This window comes from Urocitellus parryii, chromosome 3 (assembly GCF_045843805.1).
Source record: "Urocitellus parryii isolate mUroPar1 chromosome 3, mUroPar1.hap1, whole genome shotgun sequence".
In the NCBI taxonomy this organism is placed as follows: domain Eukaryota; kingdom Metazoa; phylum Chordata; class Mammalia; order Rodentia; family Sciuridae; genus Urocitellus; species Urocitellus parryii.
In genome coordinates, this window is record NC_135533.1 from 32959727 (window position 1) to 32982416 (window position 22690).

Below are 22690 nucleotides of genomic sequence, written 5' to 3' on the forward strand. Positions count from 1 at the left end.
ACTTCTTGTTTGCTTAAAGTTGGTTTAGCAGTGTTTTAGTCAGCTTTTTCACTGCTGTTACTTAAAGACCTGATCAGAACAACTGTAGAGGAGGAAAGTTTTATTTGAGGGCTCATGATTTCAGAGGTCTTAGTCCATAGAAGGCCAGCTCCATTCCTTGGGGCTGAAGGTGAGGCCGAACTTCATGGTGGGAGAGTGTGACATGATCAGAAGGCAGAGAGAGAGACTCTCTAGAGACTAAATATATATCCCATGGTCACGCCTCCAATAAGCCACTTCTTCCAGCCACACCCCACCTATTTCCTGCTACTACTCAGTTAATACCTTCAGAGATCAACTTGATGATTAGATTAAGGCTATGATTCAATCATTTCTCCTCCAAACCTTCTTGCATTGTCTCATATGTGAGCTTTTGAGGGATACCACATCTAAACTGTAACAAGAAATTTTATGAACCAGTTTCTTTTTTCTTTTCTTTTCTTTCTTTCTTTTTAACAGCGTGCAAACTTTCTTTATTATAGGTTCATCTAAGTCTCCTTCATCTACACTGGACTAGTTGGTGACCTAGAGATGTTACCAAAGGGAAAAAATAAATCCTTCAGTAACTAGAAAAAACACAAGTCTAACCCATATCATTTAAAAAGATGAAATTAAGTAAAAGTCTGTTTTAGGAAAATTAAAACCAATTTTAAAATTAATTTTAAATAATAATTTTTAAGAGTTACTCAAAATTCAGTAGGCAACTCCATTTCCTGAATTTCCAGTCAACCTAAATTTATGAACCAGTTTCTTGACTAGAGTTCTAGGAATTCTTACCAGTCCAATTGCTTGAGCTTAATCTTATCAGGAACCTGTACCTATCAGAATCATTTCCATGAATCCCTTTAAAGGTAAAATTCTTCCAGTTTATAGTTGCTTACAATTCTTTTAGCGTGGTACCTGTTTACTAGAGTAGAGCAATTGTATGCCATGAAAAAACTTAAAATAGACTTTCTTAAAAGATCTGAGGAGAAATAAATAGATCTTAATGTCTCTAAGCCATAATTGGGCACCTTTCTGTGGAGCAAAGGAAGGAGCACTAGATTTGTAGAGATGAGAGAGTAACTGTATACCCCTGTGATTAGAAATGAATGAAGCAATAGACAGAGTTGAAAGGTCCAAAAGTCAAGAAGAAACCCAAATTTGAAAATGCTGATTGAAAAGTAATTATGCAACAAAAAATATTTTTTTAAAACCTTAGGTTTATTTCTCTTGCTATCATATGATACGCACTGCCCTATGTTTACTACGTTTTCAAATTCTTTAAAATATTAATATCATAAAACAGTTTCCTTACTATCATTAATATCCATTATTAGAGCTCTTTATGAATACTTATAATAGATTTTGTGTGAGATTTTTCTGCCATAAAATGTGAGTAGGGCTGGGGCTGTAGCTTAGTGGCAGAGTACTTGCCTCGCACATGTGAGGCACTGGGTTCAAGTGTTAGCACCACATTAAAAAAAATGTGATTGACAGTCTTTTGGGGTATGCCGTCACAAGTGGAAATTGTAGTTATATAAAGTGGATTGTAAAATAATGTAGCCATGGTTATAAAGAATTTTTTTGGTGAAATTTCTTTTTTCCTTTTCTGTCTCATTTTGTTATTGATTTCTTTTTAAATGTATTTGTTCTTTCTAGATATACATGGGGATACCACACCTAAACTGTAACAAGAGTTACAGAGTAGAGTGTATTTTGACATATTATACATACATAATATAGGTATAATTTGTTTCAATTAGTATCCCATTATTATGGTTGTATGTGATGTGGAGTTACATTAGTTGTATGTTCATATATAAGAATAGGAAAGATAGGTCAGATTCATTCTGTGTCTTTCCTCTTCCCATCCTTCCTCCCTTCCTTTCCCTTTGTCTGTTGCAGTGAACTTCTAATCTTCCCCTCCCTTGTGGATTAGCATCCACATATCTGAGAGAACATTCTGCCTTTGTTTTTTTGGGACTGGCTTCTTTCACTTAGCATGATAGTCTCCAATTTCACCCACTTACAGGCAAATGCCATAATTTCATTCTTCTTTATGGGTGAGTAATATTCCATTGTGTATATATACCACATTTTCTTCATTCATCTCTTGAAGGCCACCTAAGTTGGTTCCACAGCTTGGCTATTGTGAATCGAACTGCTATAAATATTGATGTGGCTCCATCACTGTAGTACACTGATTTTAAGTCCTTTGGGTATGAACTGAGGAGTAGGATAGCTAGGTCAAATGGTGGTTCCATTCCAAGTTTTCTGAGGAATCTCCATACTGCTTTCCAGAGTGTTTACACCAATTTCCAGCCTCACCAGCAATATATAAGTGAACCTTCCCCCCACATCCTTGCCACATTTATTGTTACTTTATGTTTGATAATTGCCATTATGACTGGAGTGAGATGGAATCTCAGTGTAGTTTTGATTTGCATGTCTCTAATTTTCAGAGATGTTAAACATTTTTTCATATATTTTTGGCCATTATTTTTTCTGTGAAGTACCTGTTCAGTTTCTTAACCCATTTATTGATTGGGGTTTTTGTTTTGTTTTGTTTTTGGTGTTAAGTTTTTTGAGTTCTTTGTATATCCTGGAGATTAATGCTCTATCTGAGGTGCTAGTGGTAAAGATTTTCCGCCATTCTGTAGGCACTCTGTTCACATTCTTGATTGTTTCCTTTGCTGTGAAGAAGTTTTTTAGTTTGCTACTACCCCATTTTATTGATTTTTAAATTTTACATCTTGAACTTTAGGTCTTATTGAGGAAGTTGGTTCCTAAGCCAACATGATGGGGGCCTACATATTCTTCTAGTCAGCACAGGGTCTCTGGTCTAATGCCTAGGTCCATGATCCACTTTGAGTTGAGTTTTGCACAGGGTGAGAGATAGACATTCAATTTCATTCTACCACATATGGATTTCCAGTTTTCCCAGCACCTGTTTTGTTTGTGGCTTTAAATAAATAAATAAAATCAAAGTACCATAAAAAAAGAGACAATGGAATAAAATGCCTTCAGAACTCACTTGAAGAGCCTACACGACCAACAAACTTTCACTGAGACAACTATAAAGGAACATGATTAACAAAGTATAGAACAAACCAAGAACGCAACACTGAGCTTAAGGAATCATAGGCAGAGAAGGTTATAGACATTGGAAATCTAAACACATATTTACTCTAAAACAGTGTGAGCAATCATGTATAATTATTGGGGTTAAAACACCAAGAAGGAGCTGAAAACCCTAAACAACAATAGGAAATAAGATGGGCCGAGCACAATGATGAGAATTAAAAAAAAAAAAAAAAAAAGAAGAACATAAACTATAAGGAACAAGTGCAAATTTCTTTAACATATATTCTGTAATTGCACTTTATTATGATAAATCCTAGAAGCAATTACTATTAAATCTTTGAACTTAGTAGGAGAGCTTCTTGCTTGTCTCAGCAAATAAAGTAGCCAAGAATTCAAATTAATGATGATGAGATGCAGATTAAACATAAACAAATATGACTTTAACAACATCTGATAAATGCCTTTTATACTCATGTAGTAATTGGTATATTAATATTTGCTATTCATCTTCCCTTTCCTCATCACAAAGAATAATGACTTCATCAGGAGCACCCATACAAATGTTATCTTTTCAAAATTTCTGTGTTGTTACAACAGGCTCTTAACTGATATCATTGCATTTGCCCTTGCTCCAGATTGTTTGTGCCTTCTACAAATTCATATCTTGAAACCCAATCCCCAAGGTGATTAGGTATTGGTAATCAGAGCCTTCGGAAGGTAATTAGGGCATGAGAACAGGGTCCCCAGAATGATTTAGCTCCAGAGAGTTGCATTAACCCTTCTTCTAACATTGAAGGTGCAACCAGAAGATGCTATGTGAACCAGGAAGGCACTCTCACCAGATATAGAATTTGCCTACTCCTTGATCTTCCCAGCCTCCAGAAGTATAAAAAATAAATTTCTATTTATAAACTTAAATAAAAAGGTGTGAGGAGAGTCCATTATAATACAATTTATATTGGAGTTTTATATCTGTGACATACAGAAATATTTCTGTATTTTAAGATAATGACCAACTATGAATAATAACATTATACCAGGATTATCAGATTTCTAGGAATTTCATTCCACTTCTGAAACATATTAATACCACATTCATACAATATGACTTGAAGAAGGTTCAGCATTACTCAATATTTGAAAATGCTTTCTATGCAATTTATCACATCAAATAAACCTAATTAGTTTAACATTTCTCTTTATATAAGGATTAAAATAAATTCTTTTTGAGATATTCCAGGGGCCCATCAAGGTCAAAAGGACTTATTTTAGAATTTGATTTTTGGAAGTTCTCAAAAATATCAAAAGGTCAAAACAGTTGGTTAAATAGGATCACAGCTTTGGAGAATACTTGCTTATTTAACAAGAATGATAATTAAAAAACTTCAGAGGCATGTGGAGAAAGTTACATGGCAAACTAGTACTCCTAAAAGAACCTTATTTTTAACATAATTCTAGTTTTGCCACTTTGTTATATCAATTGAATTTTTGTCCTGTACTTTTCCTATTTTTCACTGTAGAACAAGTAATTTTTACTTTAGAACAAAAATCACTCCGCATTTTAACAAAACATACTCATATTCCTTATAGTTTTATTTGTCAAAAATACATCTTTATAATAAACTTTCATGTATTGCTGTTTCTCTTATAATTTCTAGTTATTTTTAGTGATACATATTAATTTGAATTTTTTAACCCCAAGTAACCTTAATATCTAGAGAGAACTAGTATGTAACCAATTGTGTCTATTCTGTCACACTAGTGTTCTATAGATTGGTAAATCTGTGAATCATGATTTATAGAATGTTTTCTCAAGAATGTTAAAATCATCTAGTATATAGTGAGACCATCTTTCACATGAAAATTTTATTTACTTATATTTGTTCTTTGAAAAATGAGTTAAACAAATATAATAATTTGTCTTTCTCTGTCTGACTTATTTGAGTTAACACAGTGTTCTCCAGTTCTTCCATTTTTTTGTGGCTAGTTTTCATTCCACTGTGTAGATATTACACATTTGCTTTATCCATTCATCTGTTAATGGTCATCTCTGTTGATTCCATATCTTATAGAAGTTGGATGATTGGTGTTGAGAGTAAGCATTTGAAAAATGCAGTCAATGAGTTGACTCTTCAGTGATGTAAATTGAAATCTTTCTTCTAAAAGTGAAATTTCTAAAGTGTTTTCTCAATTGTGTGCTTTGAAAAATTTCTTCATTAATGTCAAGGGTGAAATATAGTATATAGTATTTTCCACATACACCTAAATAAAAAGGTTATTTTTCATAAGGAAGAACACTTATTGATATTAGAGCTCCCTAAAAAATACTTTCGAAAAGTTGTGTTCTAGAATTGCAACTGATATGCAAATCCAGCAATGGATAAAACTGCTGATACCTTTGCCTAAGTTGAGGCTGTGTGTTAGAGGTATAGTCAGTAGTAGAGTGCTTGTTGCCTATCATGCGTTAGATCCTGGGTTTGAGCCCCAAAAACAAAAACAAAAAAACCCCAGAAGTACAATAAATGGACTGTAGCAGCAGTTATTGTATTCATCATTGATTTTCACTTATAGTTTTAAAAAGGCCAATATTGTTTAAGAGCATCCTTCATGAAGTAATACACATCGATTTTATTAAACATGGACCTTTGAGTATGTGTCTAAAATTCTATGAGAGTGGGAAGTACTAAGAAATTACTTCTGCCTTTTACAAATATGTGATGCTTATTTGAGTAAAAACACTCGTGCAAATATTTAAGTAGCAAGCTAAATTAGACACTTTTTTTTCATTTTACACCTTTTAACCTGAGAGAAAAAACTGACAATTGCTATTCAGATTTGGGTATTTGCAGACATTTTCTCTAAAATTAATGGAGTGATAATGTCACTTCAAGTAAAACAACTATTTCTGGGCAAAGGTAAAATTTTCACTTGAAAGCTCAGATTAGAGCTTTGTAAAATTTCTGTCTACCACTGTAAAATCTACAAATTCAGTGTAATCTTAAATTGTGGATCCTTATAAAAATCTAGAAGATTAACCATTTTACATGGTAGCTTTCAGTTTAACATTATGCCTTTACCCCTTAGGAGTGGTTTTTGGTAAATGTTTGGTAACATTAATTTATTAACCATTAGAATTATAATTACTGAGCACTGTCTTTGTTTCCAACTGCTATGCTAGATGAAGGAAATTTGGTAATGAAGAAAATGTATGTTTATTTTTCATGGACTTTCTAGTGGGGAAACAAAATAATGTCTGATTAGAGTAAGTACTAGGCAGGAAATCTAAATACTGAGAAAGAGTAGTAGGACTAAATAGATGAATTAGGAAGGCCTCTCCAGGGAAGAGACATTTAACCTGAGACCTGAGGGGTAAACAGCAGCCAACCATGAGAAGAACATTCCAGGTAAGGGGAAGAGTATTCATAACGACATTATAAATGCAAGGAGAATTAGAACTCCATGGTATTATGGTATGGATTCAAGTACCTTTTAAAAATACCAACAGTTTATAATTTAATTCTAACCGTAACCCTAGGTAGGCAGTACAGAGCTCATTATTGTACTGTAAATGTTTGGTAGTTTTAATAAAGATGTCCTGATAATTAGAATGCTGGATAACAGCTTTTATCATTTTTTAATACCCTGTGCGAATGCATCATTGTATTATAGGCTTAATATTTATAGTATAACGAATTTTATGAAACTTATGCAAATCATATCTTTAGAGAAAAATTGAAGGTACTATAAAAAGCATCAGTGTATGGTTCATTTACCTCAGTAGTTTTTGAAATGAGCAGGAAAATGTATTTTTAAAATCATTTTTATGTCAGACAGCAGTGGTACACTCTTGTAATCCCAGCAACTCAGGAGGTTGAGGCAGGAGGATTGCATATTCAAAGCTAGCCTCAACAACTTAGGGAGACCCTATAATAAAATAAAAAGGGCTTGGATGTGACTCAGTGGTTAAGTGACTGTGGGTTCAATTTCTGGTACCAGAAAAATAAAATAAATTTACAATTATATATAATATTTATACAGTTATATATAATATGTAATATTAAGCTTCTAGGAACTTTTAGATGAATTTCATAAATAAGAATGTTCCTATTTGCACTGACTTCTTAGTTTTGACATTAAGGCATATTTCATTTGTATATGACTAGTGACAAGGACGGACAGAATTCATAATAGACAAGGAAAGAATATTTGAGAGTCATTCTTCTCTAACATTTTCTTACTCTGTTTCCTTAGCCAAGAGCTTTCCAAGTCCTTGCTTTTATTCTTTTTTTTTTCCCCCTTGTGCTTTAAGTAGCTACTAACACCTTTCTTGCTCAACACTAGAGTCACAGATGAAGCCTGAGTTTGGTTTTACTGCAATGGGCAGAGAAACCAGGGGAACTTGACTACAGAGAAGTCCTGCTTCATGGTCACCCGAGAAATACCCTTAATGGTGGCACCTGTATTATTTTCTATCCTGTTTGTATTCTATGAATCAATGTGATTTAAGTGTCTAGGGGTTGAGAAATAACATTTATTTTGCTATCTGTGCTGTAAAAATGGAGAATCTATCCTTACTGACTTGAAAATCATAAAACCTATTCAAAAAAGAGCCAAGAAGCTAAATTTATTTCATTGCAACAACTTCATTTTTTTCTAGAATATGAATATTCTGTATTAATGAATTGAGCAGATGTATTTCAAATACCCAAAGTGTCTTTGACGTTAGTTATTGTAATTTAGGTAACCTTTGGCTTTCTTGTGGTGGAGGGTGTTTTTGTTGTTTTTGCTCTGCAAGGAGGCCTGACATTTTTAATCAGTTCTCTAGGGAAAGTTTGATTAAATGCTGCAAATTTAAATTTATTGGTTCAGGGTTGCTAAGTAGAATCTTACAATAATTGAATAAAATTGGGAAAAAGGTATTTGTTTCTTTCTAGATCTAATAGTTGTCCTTCTGTTTGGGAGTTTACATTCAAGGACTTCAAATAATTCATCAAATCTATGAAAACAATTACTACTATTATAGCTTTCTAGTGAATTGTGAGAAGGGCAACACATGCTTTAATCTTTTTTATTCTTTTAGGAAAATTGGCAATGAAATTATGTAATTTAAAAGAAAGAGGTTTCTTTAGACAAATTCCGATTATATGTAGAAAATTTGGGATAGCATTTTTATGACCTAATCCGAAATGTAACAAAGTGTCAGGTTTTTAAATGGAACAGGTGGTACATAGAACTTGTCTTGAATTATGTTCTCTACAGTTGATATTTTAAAAATGCCTTGTTTATAAAAGATTTAAAACCATTGGTTTTGTTGGGTTAGACACCTTTCCATGGTATTAAAAAATATCTGGAATAAATAACTTAAAGGAGGAAAGATTTATCTTGACTCATAGTTTCAGAGGTTTTTATCCTTGGTCAGCTGGCTTTATTGTTTGGGGGTCTGTGGTGAGGCAAAACACCATGGCATAAGGGCATGGCAGAGCAGAACGACTCATATGGCAGCTGGGTAGCAGAGAGAGAGAGAGGAAGGATCTAGGGACAAGGTAAAGTTCCCAAGGGCATGCCCCCAATGATCCATTTCCTTCAACGAAGTCCCCTTTCCTATAGTTTCTACTACCTTCCACAAGTCCATTCCAACTCTGAGTCCATCAATGGACTAGTCCATGGATGAGGTCAGAACCCTTAGATCTAGTCACTTCTCAAAAGCTTCATCTATCAATATAGCTACATTGGGAATCAGACATTCAACACATGCACCTTTGGGGGACATTCCAGATCCAAACCATAACAACTATTAAAAGGAGGTCTGTGAAAAAATGTTTTTCTAAATATGAATTTGTGTGTGAAGCAGCTATCCAAAACTTTTATTTACCCAGTTTGTCAGTTCGTATGTTGTGATTTCACAATTAAAATGTTTATTTTGGGGTGATTGCATTGGAGTTCTGTTTTCAAGAAACCAAGAAAAGCAAATATGAGATGTGATTTAAAAAATTGAAACTTGAGTTTTGTTGTTTCTTATGGTTAAATTAATTAATTATAGTTAGACAAATTAGTTTGATCTCTGTTATTAGGACAAATCATGAAAAACCAGAGCTTCAACTTATTCATTTCAAAGTTTCTCCTATAGTTTCTCTTCTTCCAGCTTTCTCTTCCCTTTAATTATGTTAGTCTTTATTACTTAAAAATTTAGAATAGCACAGAGGTAAAGGTGTTCAGGACAAAATGTGAAAGATCACCCACCCAAATTTTGTAAACATTCTTACAGCCTATTTTCACATAAGTATGCTATTACATATATAAATTTGCACATATTTTAAAATTGCATTGTATTTACTTAATATCCTGTAAGTTGATTTTCTAATTTGTCTTGGGAGCTTCTATCAATATATTTTTGATTTTACTCTTTTTAACTATCACATACTATTTCATAATATAGATGTATCATCGTTAATTTGATCAATTTTTTACATCTTTCTATATGGATAACTTTAAGATATGAATGGAGCCAGTAGCTTTTCTTTCCTGATATTTCTTTTATTCATACCTGGAAGCTCAATTTTCTGAAATCCATTAATTTATTTTCTATGACATTTTTGTTTTCTATGTCTCTGTCACTATCCCACATTCAAATCCTATTCTCTTTTTGCCATCTCTCTTCCTTATTGACAACTGGAGAATTCTTGGCACATATTAGTTCTTTAAAAACAGTCTCAATTTTTGTGTGCAGTTGTATAAGGAATTTTATGCCTCTTTGATTCTAGCCTGTAAGGAAAATAGCACAAATTTAGCAACTTATATTATGAATACAAATGCTAATTTTATGGCACACAAACTGAACTAAATTGAGGTTCACTATGTAATAGAGTGATAATTCTGAAATCTTATTCTTTTACTGAGGAAATTCCCACAAAACCTATTTAAAATTATTTGGCTATGTCTTATACACATAAGGGAAAATGCTAGGGAATATAAGAAGAACTGCTGGTAAATTTAGACTTTATTAAAGAACCTTAATCTTAATATGTTTTCTAATGAACACTTTAAAAGTGGCAGAAGAAACAGTGAAATGGTTAATTGGAAATAGGAGAGAATGAGGATCAAAGAAGATTAATTAAGAACAATATCAATGAAGAACCTGCTTATAGTGGAAAAAGCAGGTGATCATTATAACTTCATTATAATATAATAGTATCATTGAGCAAAGATAACCTCAAAACTAACTGGTTGATTCTTTGAACCCTGATGAATCCACACGCAAAAAATTTTAGTTGTATTTTAGAAGTTGAGATTATAAAGAATAGAACATATTTGAATCTGAAAAAACAGTTTGCTTTTTTCCTTTGCTGATTCACAAAAATAAAATTTTACTTTGAAGATGCTTTGTATTCCTTACTGAAACAAATAATTAAAAATTATGATTTTAAGGTTGATAAAGCATTAAAGAGTTACATGCTTGTGGTTAGACAGGTGAAGGGTAGCTCTTCAGGACTTAGTAAGTTTTTTAGATGAGAAATTTCAAGCCCATAGTTGGAATTTAGAAGTGATTGAAATAGTTTTAGATTAGTATTTATACATAGTTAATTCTATTGATTTTGTATTTTTTATTTTAATGTTCATGTATGTATATATACATACATACTTTTAAAAAACTAATGGGAAAAATTTCAAACATATACACATGTTCGGTGAACACAATGAACCATTCATACATCACTTGACTTCAGTATTTATCAGTTCATGGCCAGTCTTGTTGTATCTATACCCCTGTACCTTTCCTCTAGATTATTTATCTATCTATTTATCATCTATCTATCTATCTATTCTAATCAGTTTTACATGACAACAGAATGCTCTTTGGTTCATTGTACACAAATGGAGTACAATTTTTCACTTCTCTGGTTGTACACAAAGTAGGGACTCATCATTCATGCAATCATAAATGTACCTAGTGTAATGATGACCATCTCATTTCACCATCTTTCCTATCTCCATGTCCCCTTCCCTCCCTCCCCTTCCCTCTCCTTTGCCCTATCCAAAGTTCCTCCACTTATATACCCCCTCCACCCCACACAAATTATGGATTAACATCCACTTATCAGAGAAAACATTTGGACTTTGTTTTTTTGGGATTGGCTTACTTTGCTTAGCATGATGGTCTTCAACTCCATCCATTTACCTGAAAATGCCATAATTTTATTCTCTTATTGCTGAGTAATATTGCATTGTGTATATATACCACTCCAGATTATTTTAAAGCAAATCAGAAACATAATTTTATTTACAGATGCTTCAGTATCTATCCCTAACAGAGACTCTTTTAAAAAGTTAACTATAATACCATTACAGGTCAAATATCCCTTATCTGAAATACTTGAGCCCAGAAGTGTTTCAATTTTTTTATCATGTTTGGTTTGCATAGACTTTGCTGGTTGAGCATCCCTAACTTGAATTTTAAAATGCTCTAAGACCTGAAACTTTTGAGCATTTTGGATTTTCAGGTTGGGGATGCTTAGTATGTATTATGACTTCAAAATTAATTTCTTTTGTTTTTGGCAATACTGGGGATTGAACCCAGAATCTTGCCACCTCTAAGGCAAGTTCTCTTCCATTGAGCTGCAAACAGCCTAATAATAATTCTTAAAGTTTTTGATTGAATAAAAATTAAATTGATACATTGTAATTCATTGAACTCTCAAATCTCTTTAAAATTTTCATTTTTAGACTTTTGAGTTAATTTTAGACTTGGAGTGGCAAAGATGGTACAGAATTTCCATACTCTTTGCCAGCTTCTCCCCTGGTTAATACTTTATAGAACTATAGTATGATGATCAAAACTAAGAAATTAACATTGATACATTACTTTAAACTAGAAAATATATTTAGTTTCAACAGTTTTGCACTATGCTCTTTTGCTTGTTCCAGGTTAATCCAATATCCCATATCATGTTTAGTAGTCAAATTGCCTTTGTTTGCTCTAAACTGAGAAAGTTACTTAAACCACAGAGGTGATATGATCAGGGGCTTATGATGGCAATATCACTTTTCAGTGTCTAATGATCAGGGGCTTATGATGGCAATATCACTTACTAATGGTGATATTTAGCTTGATCATCTGATTGAGGTGTCCTTTAGGTTTTTTCATTATAATATTGCTATTTTCCTTTATTACTTATATAGTTTTAAAAATTTCCTTTGAAACTTAGTTTTCCATAATCTGAATTTTGCTAGTTGCACTGCCACAGTTATGTATAGTACTTTATTCTGCCTTCTGTATTTCCTGTTAATTAACGGAGTAGATGCTCACTAGGTGCAGGTTTATTTTTGGTATAGGTAAAATATACTTCATTCAGGAGTCACATAATATCTGGTTGTTTCTCTTTTTATGTTATTCATTGAAATGGTTTAGTTTTATTAATTACAAATGCTAAAAACTTTTATTCTTAAAATTTATAGAACAGAAATTAGTTTGCTAATGATTTTTCCAAATAAAGTTTAAATTGATAATTTAAGTAATTATTTTCCAAAAATAATTTAACTATTAAACTGGCAGTTTTTGTTAAACTGACAGTTTTTGTCTTTTATGTACGTTAAAATCACATTCTGATAGATTCAAGCAGCTTGACTCCATCTGGAGCATGCGTAGTTTAGGAGATAGCCAGAGATTTTTGCAGAGTTTATTTGCAGAATTTGAGGCTCAGCTTCAGTAGCTTTCTTCCCTGGCACCCGCCCCCTTTTATTGGTTCTTTTTAGTTATATAGGACAATAGAATCCATTTTGATGTAATCATAAAAGCATGGAATATATCATATACCTCTCCTTTACCTTCTCTTTCCCCACCTCCTGCTCCCTTTCCCCTATTGATCTTTCTGCCATTTACCCACAGTTGCATTTTCCGTTTTCATTTTCCAACTGCTGTGGGTATTCCAAACTGTCCTCTGATTGCTCCTTAGTGACACTGCAGGCCACTATCCAAGTTCTAGTCTCCTCTCAGCACCAAATGGGATCTTTCTTCAGACAAAACAGAAAAATGAGAATCTAACCTAATGTCCTCTGCTGTCCTTCAAAGAGTTGATTCCTTTCTAATTTCTGTTCAACTTGTGTCTTTGGATTATTGGTTTATTATGTACTGTGTACCAGAGTTTATAATGTTATCTGCAAGAGGAGTCTGAAAGCAAAATCTATCCTTAACAGAAATGGAACTCCTTACATTTCCTTTTTCTATTGCAAAAACATAAAAATGGTTAGAATGCAAACTTTTTCCTCACCCAAAGAGAAACACTGTGCCTATTAAGCAATAACACCCCATTCCATCTCTTCCCAGCACCGGATAATCTTTGTTTTTTCTTTGTTTCTATGAATTTTTGCCTATTCTAGATATTTCATATAATTGGAATGATAATACTGTCTTTTTGTATCTGGCTTATTTCACTTAACAATGATTTTAAGGTTCATCCATATTTTAGCTTGTATAGAACTTTATTCCTTTAGAATATTCCATGTCTGTCCACCTTTTATCTGTTGATAGGCAATTGCCTTGTTTCTACATATTGGCTCTTTGTGAACAATGCTGTTCTGACATGGGTTATATGAATACCTGTTTCAATTTTGACTTTCAGAAATTTGGGGAATTTATCTGAGTGCATTTGCTTTACTTTTGGAGAACCTCCATACTCTGCTGCAGTGGCTATATCATTTCATATTCTCACCATGCTAACACTTTTTTTCTGGATTGTTATACTAGCCCTCCTAGTGGATGCAAAGTTGTATCTCATTGTAGTTTTGATTTGTGTTTCCTTGATTACAAATAATGTTGGATATCTGAAAAAATATTTATGGTAGTTCTTTGCCATTTGTAATTGGGTTATCTTGTTGATGAGTTACAATTGTTTATGTATTCTGAATATAAAACTTAAGAAATATAAAATTTGAAAATTACATTTTCATTCTTTGTTTTTTTACATTGATATCTTTGTACAAAATTTTTTAATTTTGATGACAAATACTTTACTTATTGTTATGTTGCTCAGACTTTCTGTCATTTGTTAGAATCAGTTGCTAAATCAAACATCACAAATATTTACCAGTACTATTTTTCCTAGAAGTTTTATAATTTTACCTCATATTTAGGCCTTTGATCTATTTTGACTTAATTTTTTTATATGAGGGAAAGAATTCAACTTCATTCACCCTTTTGTATGAGGAAATGCAATTTTTCTGTTACCACTTGTTAAAGAGACTGTATTTCCCCCTATTAAGTAGCCTTGACACCTTTGTTAAAAATCAGTGGAGCTATATATTTTATAGGTTTATTTCTGGATTCTTGGCTCAGTTCCCTTGGTGTTTGTTGTATGTCTATCCTAATGCCCATTCCACACTGTTTTGAAATTGCGAAGTGTGACTCTTTCAATTTTGTTTTTGTTAAAGATTGTTTTGTCTAGCCCCTTTTATATTTGTGAATTTGAGAATTGACCTTATTTCTATAAATGAATAACTTAAGTTTGCTTTTCTAAGATTCATCCATGTTGATATGAAGATACTTATTTCAGTTGCTGTTATTTCTTGGTAGTCCATTATTTGAGTAAACTTCAGGGTATGTGTCCTTTGTCCTCTTGAAGTATGGATAGATTGTTTTTAGTATTTTGCTTTAATAAACAATGCTCCATTGAACATTTTTATGCATGGCACTTGTTCACAAATTTGAAAACCGCTTTAGTATAGTTCTCAAATTAGGGGTGATTTTGCCTGCCAAGGAGCATTGCAATGTTTGGGGCCTTTCTCATGATAAAGATTAAGGGGAGGGATGCTACTGTCATCTAGTTGTTAGAGAACAGAGATCCTGTGAAATACAGTATGAAAGAAAAAGTTCCTACCCACTCCACAACAAAGAATATCCAAATTATCCAAAAATGGTAGTAGTGCCAAGATTAAGACATGCTGCTCTGAAGCATATTCTTGGAAGAGGAATTGGTAAACCTTATATGCAATATTGTTATTTTATGAAGTGGATTTCTGGAAAGCATGAAGAAAATATGACTTCCCATACAAGCAAGTTTGGAATTAGAATTAAAACTGCTTCAATGATACTAGCAATCTAGTGTTTGTAAACAATTTAGATGTCTTAAACCAGACTGGGTAGTAGCATTATTCAGAATAATCTCAGCATATACATATAATCTTTAACCTAATGAAATGCATGGGTACTTCCTGCCCGATTAAAAGGTTAATTTTGAGCAAGTGTCTGTTTCAAACGAGATACTGAAACAATGGTAGTTGGAATATTAGGTTGAATATGTTAAGACCAAAATGACAACATGAAAAATACAGATTTCTTTTCCTGACATAGATGGTTGTTAAATATTGAAGGCTGAAAGGATAAAAAGTTTCTTTCTCTAACATTTTAAATTTTTAATTGAAGGTGGTAAATAGACAATTTTGGGACCTACTTTTAAGCCTATAAGATTCATGGACCCTCTTTGAAATTCTCATGAAAGCTATGGTCCCAGAAGTATATGCATACTTGTGTATCTACAGTTTATGGTTTTGGCTGGTACATGTATGCTTCTAATGCCCATCCATGGGATCTTATCCAACACACATGCACCATTAATTTATAATTGAAGAATTTTTTTTATTGGTTGTTCAAAACCTTACAAAGCAAAAGCCTGTGCTGAAAATAAGCTATATTTGAAATTATCACTGAATAATAAAGCTATGACTATATTGTTTATATCTTTTTAGGCAAATGCAGAAAATTTAGTGATGGAGAAAAATAGGTAACTTGGAATTAGAATTCATTAAGTCCTCCATGATTAAATAAGTGAACATCAATCATTTTTCTTTTTCTTCTTCTTAGGTATATGCATCAGTGTTATGGGAACAAGCTAATGAATACAGACAAAATTCAACTGAAAGAGCATGTTTTGGCACCTCCCTCCCAGAAGAAAAACTTAATGACTTTCGTGATGAGCAAATTGGACAGTTACAGGAACTGATGCGAGAAACTACTAAACCCAACAGGCAATTTAGTATCACGGAGTCTACAAAACCAAAATTTTAGTAAATACAGTAATGTTTGACAAAATATAAAATTTAGAACCTTTTAACTACCATTAGTTTTTAAAAGTTATTATTTCATCCCTACGTATTATTTTATTTTTGGCTTTTATGAATACAGTATGTGGACCAGGATCACCAGCAGACAACTGGAAAACTTTAGGACATTGTTGGAATAGCAGTATTTACTGAATGGAATTTGATTTTGTGCATTAAATAAGGAAGCCTCCAAAATGAAATATTGAGAATTTTTTGTATACAAGTTTCTTTTAAATGCTAATGTTCAAGCATTAGAGATTTTCTTTTGCTATATCAGTTAAGTATATCATAATGACAAATGTAGAATTTCAACAAGTTTATTAGATTGTCATTCTGAAAGTATCATTTTCACTTTAATAATTGCATATATGATTATTCTGCATGTCTCCTTCTGACTCATTGTTTATTCACAATGAAATGTTAAAGAGAAGCTTTAATATTCAGTATTATATTATCATTTACATAGTAGATTGTACAAAATATAATAATGTTTCTACAGTATTTATCAAATGGTCCTTCAAATAATTCATAGTTACTTTGAGAGTCATTTATTGCCTAATGTTTGGGAGTATAAAAACACAAATTTTTCTCATAGATTGATTTATAAATTTTAAAAAAGACACATTAAAATCTTGCATATGCCAAGATCATTTGATATTCAGGGGATACAGTAGTTATCAAAGACAAAAAGTCTACTCCCATGCCATGGATTTGCTCAAAAGAATGGTGTGGTGATATTATGCAAATTTAGTGTCTAGGCCTCAGAGCTGGCATAGCTCCACTGGCACGATTGGAAACCTGCCCTACTGCCATGTTAAGCCTGAGCTGACCCTCCAGAGGATCAGATCAGGTTTTGGGAAGCATAGTAAACTACACTACCCAAAGCAATACTGGATCAGCTGGCTCTCAGCCAACAGCAGACACTTGAGTGAACCCAGATAAACTTAGGTTTATAAGGAATTTTAAAGGACATTGGAAATTTTCTAATATTGATAAGTGAGAATATGTAATATGTAGAATTTTTACAAAATGCTAGATTTCTTTTTTAGTAAGGTGGCAGACTATGTTCATCTGAGCAGTGCTAAAACTAAAAACTTTTAGGTAAAATAGAAAAAGCATTTTTAGATGCATCTGGGAGTTGGCACTGTTCTAAAAGATTAAGTAATTCCAAGGCCAGTATTACTAAATGAAACTGCTGCAACCCTTTTGCCCTGAGGGTGAATTCCAGGTTTGGTTTTGATTGTCCTTAGGAACACTGGCAAAAAAACAGAGCTTAGAGCCCAGTTGAAATAGAGATTCATAAAGTACAGTTTTCCCACAAAGCCAGGACCCTAAGGAATACCATCAGAGAACGCCAAAAGCAAACCTGCTACAGTATTTGTCCAGAGTTTCAGAGCATCCCAAATCAAGTCATCTATGTACTCAAACAACAAGTTATGAATTTATATAAAATGGTCCCAGAATAGGTACCTGAAAGATTTAAACAAATTTTTGGAGGATACTAGGATCACAGTTTCCTCAAGTTTAAATAAACTCCACAAGGAAAATTAGCACAGCAACTATGGCAATAGAGATAGGCCACCAGAAAACTCAGAACTAAACATGTTTTATAATTGTTACGGTTTAAATATTAGGTGTCCCTCAAAAGCTCATGTGAAATGATGCAAAAAAGCTTAAAGGTAAAATGATTGGGTTATGAGTTTTTTTTTTTAAAGAAAGAGAAGAGAGAGAGAGAAATTTTAATATTTATTTTTTAGTTTTTCGGTGGACACAACATCTTTGTTTGTATGTGGTGTTGAGGATCGAACCCAGGCTGCACACATGCCAGGCGGGCGCGCTACCACTTGAGCCACATCCCCAGACCGGGTTATGAGAATCTTAACCTAATCTGTGCATTAATCCCCTGATAAGGATTAACTGGATGCTAACTGTAAGCAGGTACATTGTGGCTTAAGGAGGCGAGTCCCTGGGGGCGTATCTTTGAGTATATATTTTGTCTGTGGTGAGGAGAGTCTCTGTCTGCTTCCTGGTGATGTTCCCAGCTGCTTTCCTCTACCATACCCTCTTTCATGATGTTCTTTCTCACCTTACACCCCAAAGAATGGAGTCAGCTGTTAATGGACTAGGACTTCTGAAACCCTGAGCCCCCAAATAAACTTTCTTCCTCTAATTGTTCTTGTCCGATCTTTTGGTCACAGCTGCAAAAAAAGCTGACTAAAACAATATTACATATGTGCTAAGAAGAAAGATTGTTTAAAAAGTCTCCAGGAAACAGGGCATTTACTATAAAAGATGACTATCATATTTGAGAAAAGAAAAAACAACTTTTCCAAGTGGAAAATAGAATAACTAAAAAAAATAAATTTCAATGAACAGGTTTAACAGATTAAATGGAACTGAAAAGAGAATTAGTGACTGTAATAGAAGAAATTGTGCAGGATGCTGAGTAGAAGAGCAGCTTAAAAATGTGAGAATACAGGAAAAAGAATAAAAATCAAATGTATAACTAATAGTCTCAAATAGCTAATGGGGACAGAAGCAATATTTGAAGAATTAATTGCTGAGAAACTTTCAAATAAAAAACACCAGTCCACAGATTTATCCTCAGCAGAATAGATATGAAGTCCTCACTTACACACATCATAGTAAAAGGTAGAATGCCAAAGACAAAAACTGGTTAAGTAGCCAAAACAGAAGTCACAATTAACCTTCAAAGGAAATCACCTAGAGCAGGACAAGTCCCTAGTAGTCTTGGTGACCCAGCTCTTCCCAGCTTTCTTGTTGGTAGTTCTTAGAAAAAAAAAGTGCTCAGAATATGCTGGTAATGCAAGATCATGAGATAAAGAGGGAATGTCTAGAACACTGTGGTTTGTGTTTCTATCCCTCTTATACTGGCATGACGTTCAACACTAAAACTGGGCATATGAGGTCACCACCAGGATGTAAAATCCAAGTGGAGTGCCTTCCAGGGACCCTCAGTTGCAGTGTAGTTGGGGCATGTGCAGATGAGACTCCTGGCCTGGACAGCTTTCCTGACCCTTGGAGGAAAGGCTTGTCATGAATTCTAGGCTAATGTTGTCCTTGCTGCCTATCTCTGTAACAGACATCATGTGATGTGTGAATGTTCTGTCTCATCACTTTTAGAAATAGAAATTGTGGACTGGGGTTGTGCTCAGTGGTAGAGTGCTCGCCTAGCACATGCAGGGCCCTGTGTTCGATCCTCAGCACCACATACAATAAATAAAATAAAGGTATTGTGTCCGACTACAACTAAAAAATAAATATTGAAAAAAAAAGAAATAATAGAAATTGTAGTGCAAGATGCAGAGGGCTGAAGTGGTAAGCAGTACACAATGAATCTTCCGTACAGTTAGATCTTTGACTTCTAAAGATCAATAATGGAAACCAGAAACCAGTTGTATGACTAAGAGAAAAATAACATCTGACTTAAAATTCTGTACCTCAAAAATATATTTTAGGAACGATGGCTGAATAAAGACAGTTTCGGACAACAAAATGAGCAAGTTTGCCACCTAAGTATTCTTATATTCTAAAAGGTATGCTTTATATTGTAGGAAGGTGATTGAAGATGGACTAAAAGACCAAAGGTTGTGAATAATGGATGAATCTAAAAGAGCACTTGCTATGTGAAATAATAATGCTGTTTCATGGAGTTCAAAAATTATGTTTAAAATACCTTTCAATTGAAATATATAAGTTGATAGGGTAGTGACTGGAATAAGTCCTCTAAATTTGTATGGTCTGAGAGAATAAAGGTACTGGTTAGCTTTAACCTGAAGTATAAATATGATTTCTAGTATAACCACTTAAAATAATGGTTACACAGAAATTAGTGTATCGTTTCTGAGGTAATAGAAGATAAAAATAGGAAAATAATCACAAAATAGAAAAAGAAGGAAGCATAGAAGGGGCAGGAATAGGGGAAAAAAACAGGTGGTAGATAGTGGTTTGCCTCTTCTGAAACTGTTGGACTTTCATCCCTGCTCTGAGTTATTAAGAGAGAGTGGGAAACAATCTGACTATAGTGTTTAAAGGAGAGGCCTTTGGGAGGTGACTTGGACTTTTCTGGCTTGGGACTGTTCTCACAAGGCCATCACTGTATGCAGCCCCAGCCGTTGACCAGAATTGAGCCAAAGTAAACCTCTATAACTTAACCAATCTGTGACATATTATTATAGTAGTACTAAATAGTCTTACAGATGTAACCCAGTAATTACATGAAATGTAAATGGACTAAGTTATTTTGTTAAAGACAAATTGTTACCTGATTAAAACATGAAACCAATTATATGCCATTACAAAAGATGACACCTAAAGAACAATACATAGAAAGTTTATTTATTTATTTTTTTAATGTTGGTTGTTCAAAACATTACATAGTTCTTGATATATCATATTTCACATTTTGATTCAAGCAGGTTATGAACTCCCATTTTACCCCGTATACAGCTTGCAGAATCACATCAGTTACACTTCATTGCTTTACATATTGATAAACTGATGTCTGTTGTATTCTGCTGCCTTTCCTATCCTCTACTATCCCCCTCCCCTCCCCTCCCCTCCCCTCTTCTCTCTCTACCCCCACTACTGTAATTCATTCCTCCCCCTTGTACTGTTTTTCCCTTTCCCCTCACTTCCTCTGTATGTAATTTTGTATAACCCTGAGGGTCTCCTTCCATTTCCATGCAATTTCCCTTCTCTCTCCCTTTCCCTCCCACCTCTCCTCCTTGTTTAATGTTGGTCTTCTTCTCGTGCTCTTCTTCCCTAGTCTGTTCTTAGTTACTCTCCTTATATCAAAGAAGACATTTGGCATTTGTTTTTTAGGGCTTGGCTAGCTTCGCTTAGCATAATCTGCTCTAATGCCATCCATTTCCCACCAAATTCTATGATTTTGTCATTTTTTTACTGCAGAGTAATACTCCATTGTGTATAAATGCCACATTTTTTTTTATCCATTCGTCTATTGAAGGGCATCTAGGTTGGTTCCACAGTCTTGCTATTGTGAATTGTGCTGCTATGAACATCGATGTAGCAGTGTCCCTGTAGCATGCTCTTTTTAGGTCTTTAGGGAATAGACCGAGAAGGGGAATGGCTGGGTCAAATGTGGTTCCATTCCCAGCTTTCCAAGAAATCTCCATACCGCTTTCCAAATTGGCTGCACCAATTTGCAGTCCCACCAACAATGTACAAGTGTACCCTTTTCCCCACATCCTCGCCAGCACTTATTGTTGTTTGACTTCATAATGGCTGCCAATCTTACTGGAGTGAGATGGTATCTTAGGGTTGTTTTGATTTGCATTTCTCTGACTGCTAGAGATGGTGAGCATTTTTTCATGTACTTATTGATTGATTGTATGTCCTCCTCTGAGAAGTGTCTATTCAAGTCCTTGGCCCATTTGTTGATTGGGTTATTTGTTATCTTCTTGTCTAATTTTCTGAGTTCTTTATATATTCTGGATATTAGGGCTCTATCTGAAGTGTGAGGAGTAAAGATTTGTTCCCATGATGTAGGCTCCCTATTTACCTCTCTTATTGTTTCTTTTGCTGAGAAAAAACTTTTTAGTTTAAGTAAGTCCCATTTGTTGATTCTAGATGTTAACTCTTGTGCTATGGGTGTCCTATTGAGGAATTTGGAGCCCGACCCCACAGCATGTAGGTCGTAGCCAACTTTTTCTTCTATCAGATGCCGTGTCTCTGATTTGATATCAAGCTCCTTGATCCATTTTGAGTTAACTTTTGTGCTTGGTGAGAGAAAGGGATTCAGATTCATTTTGTTGCATATGGATTTCCAGTTTTCCCAGCACCATTTGTTGAAGATGCTATCCTTCCTCCATTGCATGCTTTTAGCCCCTTTATCAAATATAAGAAAGTTGTAGTTTTGTTGGTTGGTTTTTGTGTCCTCTATTCTGTACCATTGGTCCACCCGCCTGTTTTGGTACCAGTACCATGCTGTTTTTGTTACTATTGCTCTGTAGTATAGTTTGAGATCTGGAATCGCTATACCACCTGATTCACACTTCCTGCTTAGTATTGTTTTTGCTATTCTGGGTCTTTTATTCTTCCATATGAATTTCATGATTGCTTTCTCCATTTCTACAAGAAATGCCGTTGAGATTTTGATTGGCATTGCATTAAACCTATAGAGAACTTTTGGTAATATCGCCATTTTGATGATGTTAGTTCTGCCTATCCATGAACAGGGTATGTTTTTCCATCTTCTAAGGTCTTCTTCAATTTCTCTTTTTAGGGTTCTGTAGTTTTCATTGTATAAGTCTTTCACCTCTTTTGTTAGGTTGATTCCCAAGTATTTTATTCTTTTTGAGGATATTGTGAACGGCGTGGTTGTCCTCGTTTCCATTTCAGAGGATTTGTCGCTGATATACAGGAATGCCTTTGATTTATGCGTGTTGATTTTATAACCTGCCACTTTGCTGAATTCATTTATTATCTCTAATAGTTTCTTTGTAGACCC

General features: G+C 33.9%; 1 protein-coding gene across 1 annotated transcript in view; it reads left to right on the forward strand.

The window, feature by feature from the left end:
- Window positions 1-20516, forward strand: part of Sdhaf3 (succinate dehydrogenase complex assembly factor 3) — a 60057-nt gene extending 39541 nt beyond the window's left edge. Inside the window, exon 2 of the mRNA XM_026391529.2 lies at window positions 15959-20516. Within this exon, the coding sequence (XP_026247314.1) occupies window positions 15959-16162 (204 nt within the window). The 3' untranslated portion in view covers window positions 16163-20516. The remainder of the gene's footprint in view (window positions 1-15958) is intronic.
- Window positions 20517-22690: the final 2174 nt, after the last annotated feature.